The sequence below is a fragment of the Myotis myotis genome, unplaced genomic scaffold (assembly GCF_014108235.1).
Source record: "Myotis myotis isolate mMyoMyo1 unplaced genomic scaffold, mMyoMyo1.p scaffold_m19_p_5, whole genome shotgun sequence".
Lineage (NCBI taxonomy): Eukaryota > Metazoa > Chordata > Mammalia > Chiroptera > Vespertilionidae > Myotis > Myotis myotis.
Window position 1 is genome coordinate 71474044 of NW_023416357.1, and position 12522 is coordinate 71486565.

The window sequence follows — 12522 nt, forward strand, 5'->3', positions numbered from 1 at the left end:
AATTTTTATTTTCTTGTTCCTTTCTCTTTTTCTTCTGCCTGCCCTTTTCCTTCTTCCTTCCCCTTGTACCTTCTTTCCCTCAATCCCCTTCTCTTTTTTCTCCACCACTCCTCTCTTCTTTTCTCTTTTCCCTTCTTACCCCTTTTCTCCTCTTTGCTTTCTCCTTCCCCACTTGTACTTATTAAAAATATAAATCTGAATATTTTCCTTCCATATTTCAATGAACCATTTTAACACCAACTGCTTTGGAGACTACCTTGCTCTGTGGTTTGGAGACACAGATCACTGCTTTCTGTTAAGAAACTCATCAGTTCATTTTTATGGACATTTATGAAGCAGGTTCACTGTGTGAAGTATTGATCCTAGGAAGATCTTAAGAGTCAATAGTCTTGGTAAAATCTGATAATATCACCTGCCAGACTTTATTTTATCATTAATTTTATTCTTTGAAGATTAAGAAGAAGTACCTTAAATTCACTGCTTATTTAATCTCCTGATTTTGTCTTTTCCTTTTATGAGCATTTGAAGTTTACTTGTAAAATCATGTTTTACATAGAATTTTGAGAATTTGTTTTATACTTAATTTATGTTCACATACATTTGTAGTACACCCTTAATAATAAAGGAGAATGAATATATTTCTCTTAGGAGAGCTCTTAGACTGAATTACCTTGCTGAAGGGAAGAAATCTATTTTATTTTAAACTTATATGACTTTTATCTTCTCCATATCTGTTGCTTTCAACACAAAATGTTTTAAATCATCAATTAAGTTATTTAACTCCACCTCCCCCCCCCCAAAAAAAAATACTAATTTGGAGCTAAATTTGAAGGTCCAGGATATATGCCTCCTGAAGCTTTATGCACACTCTGGGACACTCATGAATAGCCCTGTGGATAAAGGTGCCTTAGATTGAGGAGTGGAGAATGAGATGGTTCTGCTGGTTACTCTGAGGTCAGTTTTTGAAAGAAATAACATTTTAATCTAGGTTCAGAATATTAATTTTGTTGTTTCTGGTTTTATTTAATTATTATTATTTTTTAATCCTCACCTGAGGATATTTTTCTATTGATTTTTAGAGAGAGTGGGAGAGAGAGGGAATGACAGAGAGAAATATCGATGTGAGAGAAACACATCAATTGGTTGCCTCTGCACGCACCCAACAAGGGCCTGGGCTGGGGAAGAGCCTGCAACTGAAGTATATGCTCTTTTTTTTTTTTTTTTTTTACTTTATTGATTAAGGTATCACATGTGTGTCCTTATCCCTCCATTGCCCCCCACATACCCCCACTCACGTCCTCACCCCCCTGGTGTCTGTGTCTATTGGTTAGGCTTATATGCATGTATACAAGGGGGAGAGATCAACCGAAGTATGTTTTCTTGACTGGAATCAAACCCAGGGCCCTTCAGCCCGCAGGCTGGTACTCTATCCACTAAGCCACACTGGCTAGAGCTGATTTTATTTAAAATAATAATCTGGAAAAAAGTGTTAACTTATTAGCCTTCCTTGTGTTTTAATTTTAACAAAAGCAGTATAAATGTGTGGTAAAATTCAGCAGTACAGAAGAACTTAATGATAAAAAACATTGTCTTTCTTACTCCTTTGTATCTCCCACGTCCGTTCTTTATATGTAGCCTCAACCATTCTCCATTTCTGTTTCGAGTTCTTTGGCGTGTTATTTCCATAATTCTAAGGAAACCACAGCAGAATGTGTTAAGGATGAGGATAGGGCTTCTTGTATGCTCAGTCCACAATCTTGTCATGGAAGCCCACTTTTCAAAAGTACATTCTGTGAATCCAAAGCAACTGAGAAATTTACTTTTTGAATTCATAAGTTCTGTATCTCAAGTTCCTTTTCACTTCTTCCTGATACTAATTTTTTTCTTCTATTACTAGTAAAGTAGCCATTTACCCCATTAATAATGGAACAGTAGCATCAGTTTTTACCCAAGGAATGGCAGAAGTTTTTGATATTTAATTATTAGCATTTTCAAAAACAAGCAGTGAGTACTCAATAGCCAAATAGTTTCTATTGCTGCCCTTAAGTTTCATGACCACTCTAACCCAATGTAATTTAAGTATAAAATTATTTTAGGTCTGCTGCAATTTGAGGGTGAAGAAGGAGCATCTACCCTAATAACAAGTTACAGACCATTTGTTTGCTAGGAGGCATCATTCAGATTATTTATTTTTTTTTGTAGCATTTCAGGTAATATAATATTCAGTAATGTGAACTTGTTTGTCATGCCCCCACCCCATTGTCCTTGTTTATTAATAGTGTTTTGATAAATAGTTTTATACCTCTGGGATTGAGTCTGTAATTTTAAATATTTTCCCTGAGTGTGGTTAATCTCTTATTTTCATGTCATCTGTCTGGCTTCACAGACTATATCTTAAAATGTTTTCTCATTTTAAAAACCCTCTTATGTTCTGCTTTAAAAAAAAAAATCTACATTTTTATCACGTTTATTAATTTAGCATTGTTTGAAAATTTTATTTTTCAGGTGATCCCCTAAGCTTTTATGAAGCTGTCTAATTTAAAAACAAAGGCAAAATAGTAATGTTAAAGTTAAATGATAGGTTTATCTTAAACCATAGCAAATATTTGAAAAGTAAAAAAAACAACAACAACCTTTATATCCTGAATATTTTACCTAGTGAGAATTTGGAAAAATCACTGTTTAAGTTTTAGAATATATGTAAATGTATGCAACAGGTATATTAGAAAGGTGATTGTTAATTATCAATTACTAATAAGAACAGAAAAAAATTATACATTTAATTTAATAGTTCCTTTTAAACCTTTTGAAAGATTATGTAATAATCATACCACTTTTTAGCCATGTCTTAGAATACTAATTTTATTTAACTTAATTTCCTTTTTCTGAAATAACTAAATTATTCTGTTAAACTGAGCTTGGCTGTAGCTTGATATAATGCATGAGCATGCTATTTATGCAAGCCAAGTAGCTTCAGACAATAAAACAAAGTTCATTACAGCACAATTATTGCATACATTTGGGAGGTAAATTCATGCTCACTGGAACCATTGAAGGAGAATATTGATGTGCTTTAATGTGGCGTTGTCTATCAGATCATGCCTGTGTTTAGGAGATCCTTGATTCTTCACTGGTGATTTGTATACTGGGACTTAGTGTTCATTAAAGATTTGCATAACTTGCTTTTCTATGCTAATTCCCTTAATATTGTAAGGTAAAATGCTAAAAGAATACTGTTAAGTGTTTTGAAGTTAAAACAATAGAGATTACATTTTCTGCCTCTTTGTTAATCCATTGACTAGAAAATTCCATCTTCAAACCATTCCTAAAAGTCTGAGTCAGTTTAATTAGTTATGTGTTTGAATTTTTAAATTTTCATTGAAAATATAGTTTTATATGTAGATAAAAGGCCAGTGATTACTGAAGAATCTCCTGAGTTGTTGCCTTTAATTAACATTGACATCCATGATATTCTTTTTTGTTACCATGATGTTCTTAAAAAAACAAAACAGAACAATGTAGATAATTTCCTATCATGTGGGGGCTCATTTACAAGCAGATATTACATCCTACCGCATACATATACAATGCATAAGTCAACAGAGAGTGAGATAAATTCAAGGTAGTTTTTGTCTCACTTCCTCTATCAATTTTCTTACCTTACTATCATAATAAGAAGCTCAGTTTTGTGTGTGTACTTATGTATAGTTAGCCGTAGGTCTTACACAATGGCAATAGTACTTACTTAGTAATACTTTACTGTGTTCTTATTAGTGTCCTCACTAGTGGAAGAAGGAGAGAAGCAGAGCACGCGTCTTAGGCCATCAAAAGCATCTGGCAGAGAATCTGCCCCACTGAGGACCTCCTCACCGCCAGTGAGCCAGGAGTCATTGACAGTGAAAGAGAAGTTCATCCCACCTGAGCTCAGCATCTGGGACTATTTCATAGCCAAGGTAATGAAAGTGCTGTCCAGATCAATATTTACGCAGTTAAGTGGAAATGAGTGTTTAAAATTAGTGTAATTGTTGGTGCTTCCAAATATTTTCCCACTGTGGTTTAGAAAATTTTCATTTTATCAGGCTACATTCCCCCCGAAAAACAAATATTTTGCCTATATTTCCAGCCAATTTTTAAGGCAGTTCCTTGCTAAGTTAGGATTTTTGCATTTTATGTGAAGTTCATTTATTAAGATGAAAAGATAAATTCGTTAACACCTTAATACTAATGTACTTGGTAGTAATTAAGGAATCAAATCCATCAGAAGTTAAACTGCCATCCATATTCTCATTTTTTTTTCTATATTACAGGCAGTCCTGCATTGGTTGATATACACAAATTTCATCTTTTTAAGTATATAGCATTAGCCCCTCAACAATATGATTCAAGTTTAAGTTACCACAGTATATTAAATGTGAGTAATAACATCAAGTACAAAGTTCCCTGCTAGCTTTTCAATCCACAAATTACAATGAAAATAACAGATGTACCTCATGATCAGTGACTAATCACAGCAGTTCTTTCAAAGTCTGCTGGTGATTGGTCATTTACTATCTGTTGTTCAGTTCATACATAGACAGGAAAAGGGGTTGTGTCCTCCCCCCTTGTCTCCCATTATAAACCCAAGTGACATTTTGTAAAATTGGATAATTAGAAGAGGGAATTGACTAACATTGATGAAAAGGCAACAAAAAATATGAAAAGTGATAGTACTAGAAGTGAAATTCAAATCAAATGTAAAGTTATAGAAAAATTAGCTAACTTTGGAATTATTGACTTTACTGTTATTTAAGAGACTCTAGATCTGCAGCTAGAGAAATCTAGTTAAGGCCAACTTGTCAACATAAATGAGGAAAATGTGACAAAAGGATGAAGATGTTCCAGAGATAGCGAAATGAGCAAAAAACAAACACCTTCCTGTTAAAGGAACTCTGGGTAATATTTCACAACATTGAAAGCACAAAGCATAAAATGTTGGAAGCTGATACAGACTTAGATACGTTTATGACAGTTTGCCAAGATTAGAAAAGATGCTTTGTACTGTTAGAAGGCAAGTACTCAGTAAATTTTTTTTTCAAAAATATAAAGCACTTTCTCAATGTTTCTAACACTTTACAGTGTATAAAATAAAAATTATTTTTACTATTTTTTATTTTCCTAGCTGACCGTAAGAGTTTCTAGTGTTTTGACAAATATTTTTAATAGTCACAGAAGCTTGTAATTTTCCACTGATTATTAAGATTGCTTTGCATGGCTCCAGCTTGCTTAGACATTTTTATATTCCTGCACTACATGCCAAGCAAGAACTACCTGTATATGTCTTCTCCTGTGATCAGACAAATTTCTTAAATAAGCAGCAGTTTTTATTTTCCTCTTGTCTTTTATGCTTCATTGTAAAGAAAGACATTTGCACAGTCATTTATTCATTGAACAAATGTTTACTAAGCACTTATTTATATGGAAATGTCTTTGTTTCATCTTCATTTTTGAAGCATAGATTGCTGGATATAGGGTTCTTGATTAACATGTTCTTCTTATACCCGGATCTTCTTGTTAAATTTCTGATTGGTCTGTTCTTGCCCCAGTCTGTATCACAGCCTCAGGATAGATGAGATGTTAGCTTTCCCTAAGTGTTTACTGCTGAGATACCTGTAGTTTTTTACAGTGTCCCTGGGTATGGAATTTTTGTTCAAGTTAGCCTCCCTTGGTCAAGAAGCAGAGTTCTTAGTCCTCACAGACTGCCCTTCTGGCCCTGATAGAACAATTGTACCACAGAGTGGCAGGGGTGGGGATGAGGGTAGCCCCTGGCTAAAATGCCAGATTCTGACTGTTTTTACAGAGATTCAGTAGATATTTCTTATATATTTTTAATGTGTTATATGCATCTGGTCACTTTCCAATACCTTTAAATGATTGTTTTTGACAATTTTTTGCAGTTTTATTTTCGCTTTTTGGGGAGAAGATTTACCAAACCTCTTTTACTCAGCTATTCCAGAAGTTCTGTCCTCCCTGCTATGTTTCTTTATTAGGCTTGTATAACTTTTCAAACTTCCCACATCTCTTTCATTCTCATTGTTAATTGATGACCTCATATCTTAAGCCATTAAAAAATAGAATTAGACAAAATTCTTTTATCATCCTGTCATGAAGCTCTAACTGTGTTTCCTTTCATCATCATCTTTCCTCCTGTTATTATGAAGAGTCCTTCCTATCGAAGACTCCATTTCTCTTCTGAATCCCATGTTTGCTTTTCTTCTATACTCTTTGCTTTGCCTTCAGTTCTCTCCTCTCTATTGGCCTCTTCCATCAGGGCAGAAATGTGCTCTCCTGTTTCCCATTCCAAATCCTGCTTTAATCCCCCAAATTTTTCAGCTATTCCATTTCTCTGCTTTCTATTTTTTTTTAATATGCTTTTATTGATTTCAGAGAAGAAGGGACAGGCAGAGATAGAAACAATCAATGGTGAGAGAGAATTATTGATCGGCTGGGGATTGAGCCTGCAACCTGGGCATGTGTCCTGACCTGGAATAAAACTGTGACCTCCTGGTTCATAGGTTGACGCTCAACCACTGATCCATACTGGCCAGACTCTGCTTTCTATTCTTATTCAACTTTTCAAAACTATATGCAGTAGTTGTCCTTATCTGTGCGGAATATGTTCCAAGACCCCAGTGGAAGGCTGAATCCAGAGGAGGTACCAGCCCCTCACCACACACACACACACACACACACACACACAAACAAACAGTTGAAATTTTCACGTACAACTGTAGTCAGCCAGCTGCATACAAATCACGGATCAAAAATACAGTTGACCTTTGAACAACACAGGCTTGAACTATGTGGATCTAGTAAAAATCCATGTGTAAGTAAATCCACACAAGTCAAACCCATGTTGTTCAAGGGGCAATTGTATATATTTTGTTTTTTCCTATACATACATACCTGGGATAAAGATTAATTTATAAATTAGGCATTGTAAGAGATTAACAACAATAACTAATAATAAAATAGAACAATTATAATGACAATAAACTCTATTAGGGAGGTAACTGGTATCTCTCTCAAAATATCTAATTGTACTATACTCACCCTTCTTGTGATGATGTGAGATGATACAATGCTTACTTGATGAGATAATGTGAGATGAATTGTAGGCATTGTGACGTAGTATTAGACTACTATAAGATTACTTGAACATAAGCACTGCCATACCACACTGTCTATCTGATAACCAAAATGGCTACTTAATGATAATGGGCAGGTAACATTTATAGCATGGACACACTGAACAAAGGGTTGATACACGTCTTGGGTGGTACAGAGCAAGGCAATGCAAGATTTCATCATGCTACTCAGAACAGCACGCATTTTAAAACTTAGGAATTCTTTATTTTTAAAATTTTCTATTTCATATTTCAAACTGAAGTTGATCACAGGTAATTGAAACCACAGGAAGTGAAACCACTTGAAAGGAGGAGGCTACATTTTTTTATTACCTTAGATCCCTTTCATATTTACCTATTGTGGCATCTCACACAACTACCCTGCTGAAACTGCTGTTCTTGAGATTCAGGTGGCACACATGTCAAATATAACTGAAACTTCTTGATCATCATCTTATTTTACCTCTTAGCAATATTCAGCACATCTGACCATTTCCTTTTTTTTGAAATACTTAAACTCTTGTTCTCTGATGCCGCTTTCTTCTATTTTTCGCCCTAACCTTACTATTAATTCCTTCATAGTATCTTTTCTTATCTTTCTTTTTCTACTTGACCTGTGAATCTTGATCTTCAAGATTTGGGTTTTGGTATTTATTTTCTCCAATACCTCCTCTCTTAACAATCAAAGTCCTCTTGTTTTAGTAAATGGCATCTTTATCCTTATAGTTGCTCAAGCCAGAAAACCAGAAATCATATTTTTCCTCTGTTTCTCTTGCTCTCCAGATTTATTAGCAAATCTGTCAATGCTTTCCCCCAAATACACTATATATCTGTTATTTCTCTTCATCTCCATCACTAACACTTGTGTGTAGACTGCCAGTTCTTGCCTTAGTTATTGATGTGTCCATTTCTACTCTTGCCATTTGACTTTTCTTTCATAAGTGAGTGGTGTTGGTAATATTATTGACATAAATCTTATTACCTGTCCTCTACTTAAAACTCATTTGTGACACTCCATTACACTCTATAAATGCATCTACTTAGCTTTCTACTATTTACCTTTTTTTCCCCATTAAATTATAAGCTCTGTGACGGCAATGACTGTGTATATATCTTAAACATTTTTATATCAAGTGCTAGCAGCCTGGTGCATGACATTTGTGCGCTGGGGGGTGGGGGGGGGTGCCCTCAGCCCGGTCTGTGCCATCTCACAGTCCAGGACCCCTCAAGGGATGTCCTCTGAGGGGCCCTTAGTGCTGCAGCGGAGGCAGGAGAGGCTCTCGCCACCGCCACTGTGCTCGCCAGCCCGGCTTCTGGCTGAGCGGTGCTCCCCCTGTGGGAGCGCATTGGCCACCAGGGGGCAGCTCCTACATTGAGCATCTGCCCCCTGGTGGTCAGTGCCTGGCACTGCGACTAGTACTTCCGCTGTTCGGTCGATTTGCGTATTAGCCTTTTATTATATAGGATGCTTTTTTAAACACAGTAGATACCTAATAAAATTTTGTTGAATGGATAAATAAGTAAGGAAATTGTGTAAAGTGATGTCAAAGGCATAGAATATCAAGAAAAAAGAAGCAGCGCTGCCCAGTTTTTCTCAGTGGTTAGAGCATTGGCCCATGGACCAAAGGGTCAAGGGTTTGATTCCCAGTCAAGGGCAAGTATTTCAGTTGCAGATTCCCTAGCCCTGGTAGAGGCACATGCAGGAGGCAACCAATCAGTGTATCTCTCTCACATTGATTTCTCTCTCTCTCTCTCTGTCTCTCTTTCTCTCTTTTTCCTTTCCTTTCTCTTCGCCCTTCTCCCTCCCTTCCACTCTCTAGAAATCAGTGGAAAAAATCAAATGCTGGTTTTACTTCTTATAACAAAATATCTGAAAATGGGATAAATTGCTAATATTAGACTATGTAATTCAATGTATTAAATCAGATAGTTCATGGTAAATTCTGTAACTTTTTTATTTTAGCCTTTTTTACCCCCTTCCCTAAGTAGAGAATATGATTCAGAGGAGAGTGTGGACAGTGATGATGATGATGATGATGATGATGTTTCAGATTTCCATCTCCAAGAGCATTCTAATTCAAATTCATACAGGTATGGAATACTTAATGTTAAGCTTTTTAAAAAAATGATGTCATATATAATACTTTTGAAAATAGTACATGTGAAACTAGTGGCTTAGGACTTATAACACATTTAACTTAGATTTCTTTAATTGAAATTGGTAAATTCCTTTTCTTAATAATTCCACAGATGACCTATACTTTTTATTAGTCCTCAAAAATGTTACTATCAGATTATTCTTTGGCCTTTGCTCCCTAATATAAATAAATCCCACTGTTTTATCCTAGAAAATCTAATGTCTTTTCAGTGAACATTAGTATGCTAACATGTCAGTGATCACTGTTTTAAAAATTATTTCATATATGATAAGAATCATAAATGTTCAAAACATTCACCCTCAATGAGTATTATTCTTATATGTAGGAGTGCTGGTATATTTGTTACCTTGCTTTTATTAATGTGTTGATGATTTCTTGTTGATCTAATTTTGTTTTTTTTTTTAATATATGAAATATTAACATGGCTCAAAAATCAAATTGTATAAATAACAAAAGCTCAACCCTATTAAAAATCAGCAAATGATTAGAATAGACATTTTCCCAAAAAAGTTATAAAAATGACCAATGAAGTACTCCTTTATTGAAAGGCACATGAAAAAAATGCTCACTATAGCTGATCAGTAGGGAAATGCAAGTCAAAATCACTATGAAAGATGATCTCAGACCCATTGAGATGGCTACTATAGAAAAAAAACACATCCAGAAAATAAAAGTGTTGGCAAGGGTGCGGAGAAACTGGAACCCTATGCTATGTTAGTGGGAAAGTAAAATGGTACAACCATCATGGAAAACAGTATGACAGTTTCTCAAAAATTAAAAATGGAATTATCATGTGATCCATCAATTTGACTCCTGGGTATATACCCAAAAGAATACAAAGCAGGTTATTAAACAGGTGTTTGTACACCCATGTTCATAACAACATTATTCATAATAGCCAGTGGGGTAGAAGCAACTTGAGCATCTATCAACAGGTAAATGCATAAACACAATGTGATATAAATGTACAATGGAATATTATTCAACCTTTAAAAGTATAGAAATTCTGATACATGCTACTATGATATGGATGTATCTTGACAGCATTATGTTAAGCAAATTAAACCACAAAAAGAAAAATACTGTATAATTCCACTTATATGAGATACCTAGAGTAATCAAATTCATAGAAAATAGAATGGTGGTTGCCAGGGGCTAGGAGAAGGTGGAAATGGAGAATTGTTGCTTAATGGGTATAGAGTTTCAGTTTTGCAAGATGAAAAGGATTCTGGAAATAGATGGTTGTACAGCAATATAAATATATTTAATGCGACTGAACTGTATACTTGATAATAGTTAAGATGATAAATTTAATGATTTGTTTATCACAGCTTAAAGAAATAAAAAGCCATTACTCTAAGAAATAAATGTGTCATTTGAAATAAAAGAGAAGCTGAAATATTTTTAATTAAAAACATAAAACTGTATAAAAATGTGAAATAAGAAGTCTCACCATTTCTGTCTTCCAGCTAATGTCTCTTCTACACCCTCTACAGTTTCTGGCTTATTTTTCTGTTTGCAAAATTAAGCATGTGTGTGTATGTGTGAAATTTTGTATTTCCTCTGTAGGTAGCATACTATATGTAGTGTTCTATAACTTTTTATTTGTCGATACATGCTGGAGTCCACACCATATTAACACTTAGAGATCCTTTTTCATTCTTTAAAAATGGCTACCCTAATATTCCGTGGTTCAAAACTGTATATATTTAACCAGTACTCTCTTGATAGATAATTTGATTGTTTCTAGTATTTTGCTATTGTAGATAATTCAGACTTGAGTACTACGCATTTGGTGGTTTTTTTTTTTGTTTGTTTTTGTGGAAGTATATAATCGGGATAAATTACTAGTAGTGGAATTGTTGGGTCAGAGAGTGGTGTACTCTTAAATCCCTGAGTAAAATTTAACAGATCTACTGTTGCTTTATTTTTAGTTGGTCATTGATGCGCTTGGCAATGGTGCAATTGGTACTCAACAACTTGAAGACTTTCTATCCCTTTGCAGGTCACGATCTTGCAGGTAAAAAACATTTTATTTTATTTATTTGTTTTTTAAAATATTTTTTTTGTGGTTTTTTTTTTTTTGAGAGAGAGAGAGAGAGAGAGAGAAAGAGAAACATCGATGAGAGATCAACGATTGGCTTCCTCCTGCATGCCCCCTTCTGGGGATTGAGCCTGCAATCTAGGCATGTGCCCTGACTGGAAATCAAACCAGTAACCTCTTGGTGCATGGTCTGATGCTCAACCACTGACCCACACCAGCCGGGCTAAAAAATATTTTTTTTTAAATTTTTTTTAATATTCTTTATTAAGGTATTACAAATGTGTCCTCATCCCCCCTAAAAAAATATTTTAACATGAATTAATATTGCCATTGCTTTTGATTTACTATTTTGTATTTTTTCAAATATTGGAGAAGTTTAATAACTTCCTATTGTAGAAGGTAGGTTTCTGTTAACCAGCCCAACCGTCTATAGATATGTCTATCACCTTGTTAGTGCTCTTAGGAGGACAAGAAAGCAGGGAATTTGAACCTGATGTGATTGACTTTATTGAGACTGTAATTATAGCCATAGCTGAGATATTGGGAGATTTAATAGTAGTAGACACATAGGAAACTAAGTAAATGCGAAAAGTTAGAGATTAACTCCAAGGGAAAAAATGTAGTATAGGAAAGAAAGAGTCATGTTAGGATACCAAGTGATTCAGCTGTGATCTGTATTTAATATCCTATCTAATAATAGAGAAACATGGTAATTAACCGTAACTTCACTACCCTTCCCATTGGCTAATCAGGGCGATATGCAAATTAACTGCCAACCAAGATGGCGGCCGGCAGCCAGGCAGCTGAAGCAAACAGGAGGCTTGCTTGCTCCAGTGAAGGAGGAAGCCAAGGTTCCCCGCCTGCCACTGCCAGCCTCTGAGCTTGCACTCTGAGAAACAATGTTGCAATTATAGAAGTTAAACCATCCCCAGAAACCTGCTTTCAGCCAGCCGGGATCTCAGAGCTGGAGTTGCAACAGTGTTACAATTATAGAACCCAAACAAAGCCAGATCAGCAGCTGAGGTCTCAGAGCTGGAGCCGAGCCGCAGCTAAAGCCGGCTCTCAGTTCCAGTGACAGCCATAGAAAGTAAATAAATCCCAGAATAAAAAAAAAAAGAAAAAAAGGAGAGGTTGGGAGCTTCAGTCACCCGCCAGC

The 12522-nt window shown here is 35.3% G+C and overlaps 1 protein-coding gene across 13 annotated transcripts in view; it reads left to right on the plus strand.

Annotated features, from left to right (window-relative positions):
* Positions 1-12522, plus strand: part of DMXL1 (Dmx like 1) — a 162405-nt gene that overhangs the window by 99965 nt on the left and 49918 nt on the right. For 11 of the 13 annotated variants that reach the window (XM_036310674.1, XM_036310675.1, XM_036310686.1 and 8 more), the window contains 3 exons: positions 3775-3953; positions 9127-9254; positions 11257-11342. In XM_036310674.1, the coding sequence (XP_036166567.1) occupies positions 3775-3953; positions 9127-9254; positions 11257-11342 (393 nt within the window). Of the gene's footprint in view, positions 1-3774; positions 3954-4307; positions 5066-9126; positions 9255-11256; positions 11343-12522 lie in introns of those variants that run through there. The other 2 variants (XM_036310685.1, XM_036310684.1) reach the window with 2 other exon arrangements.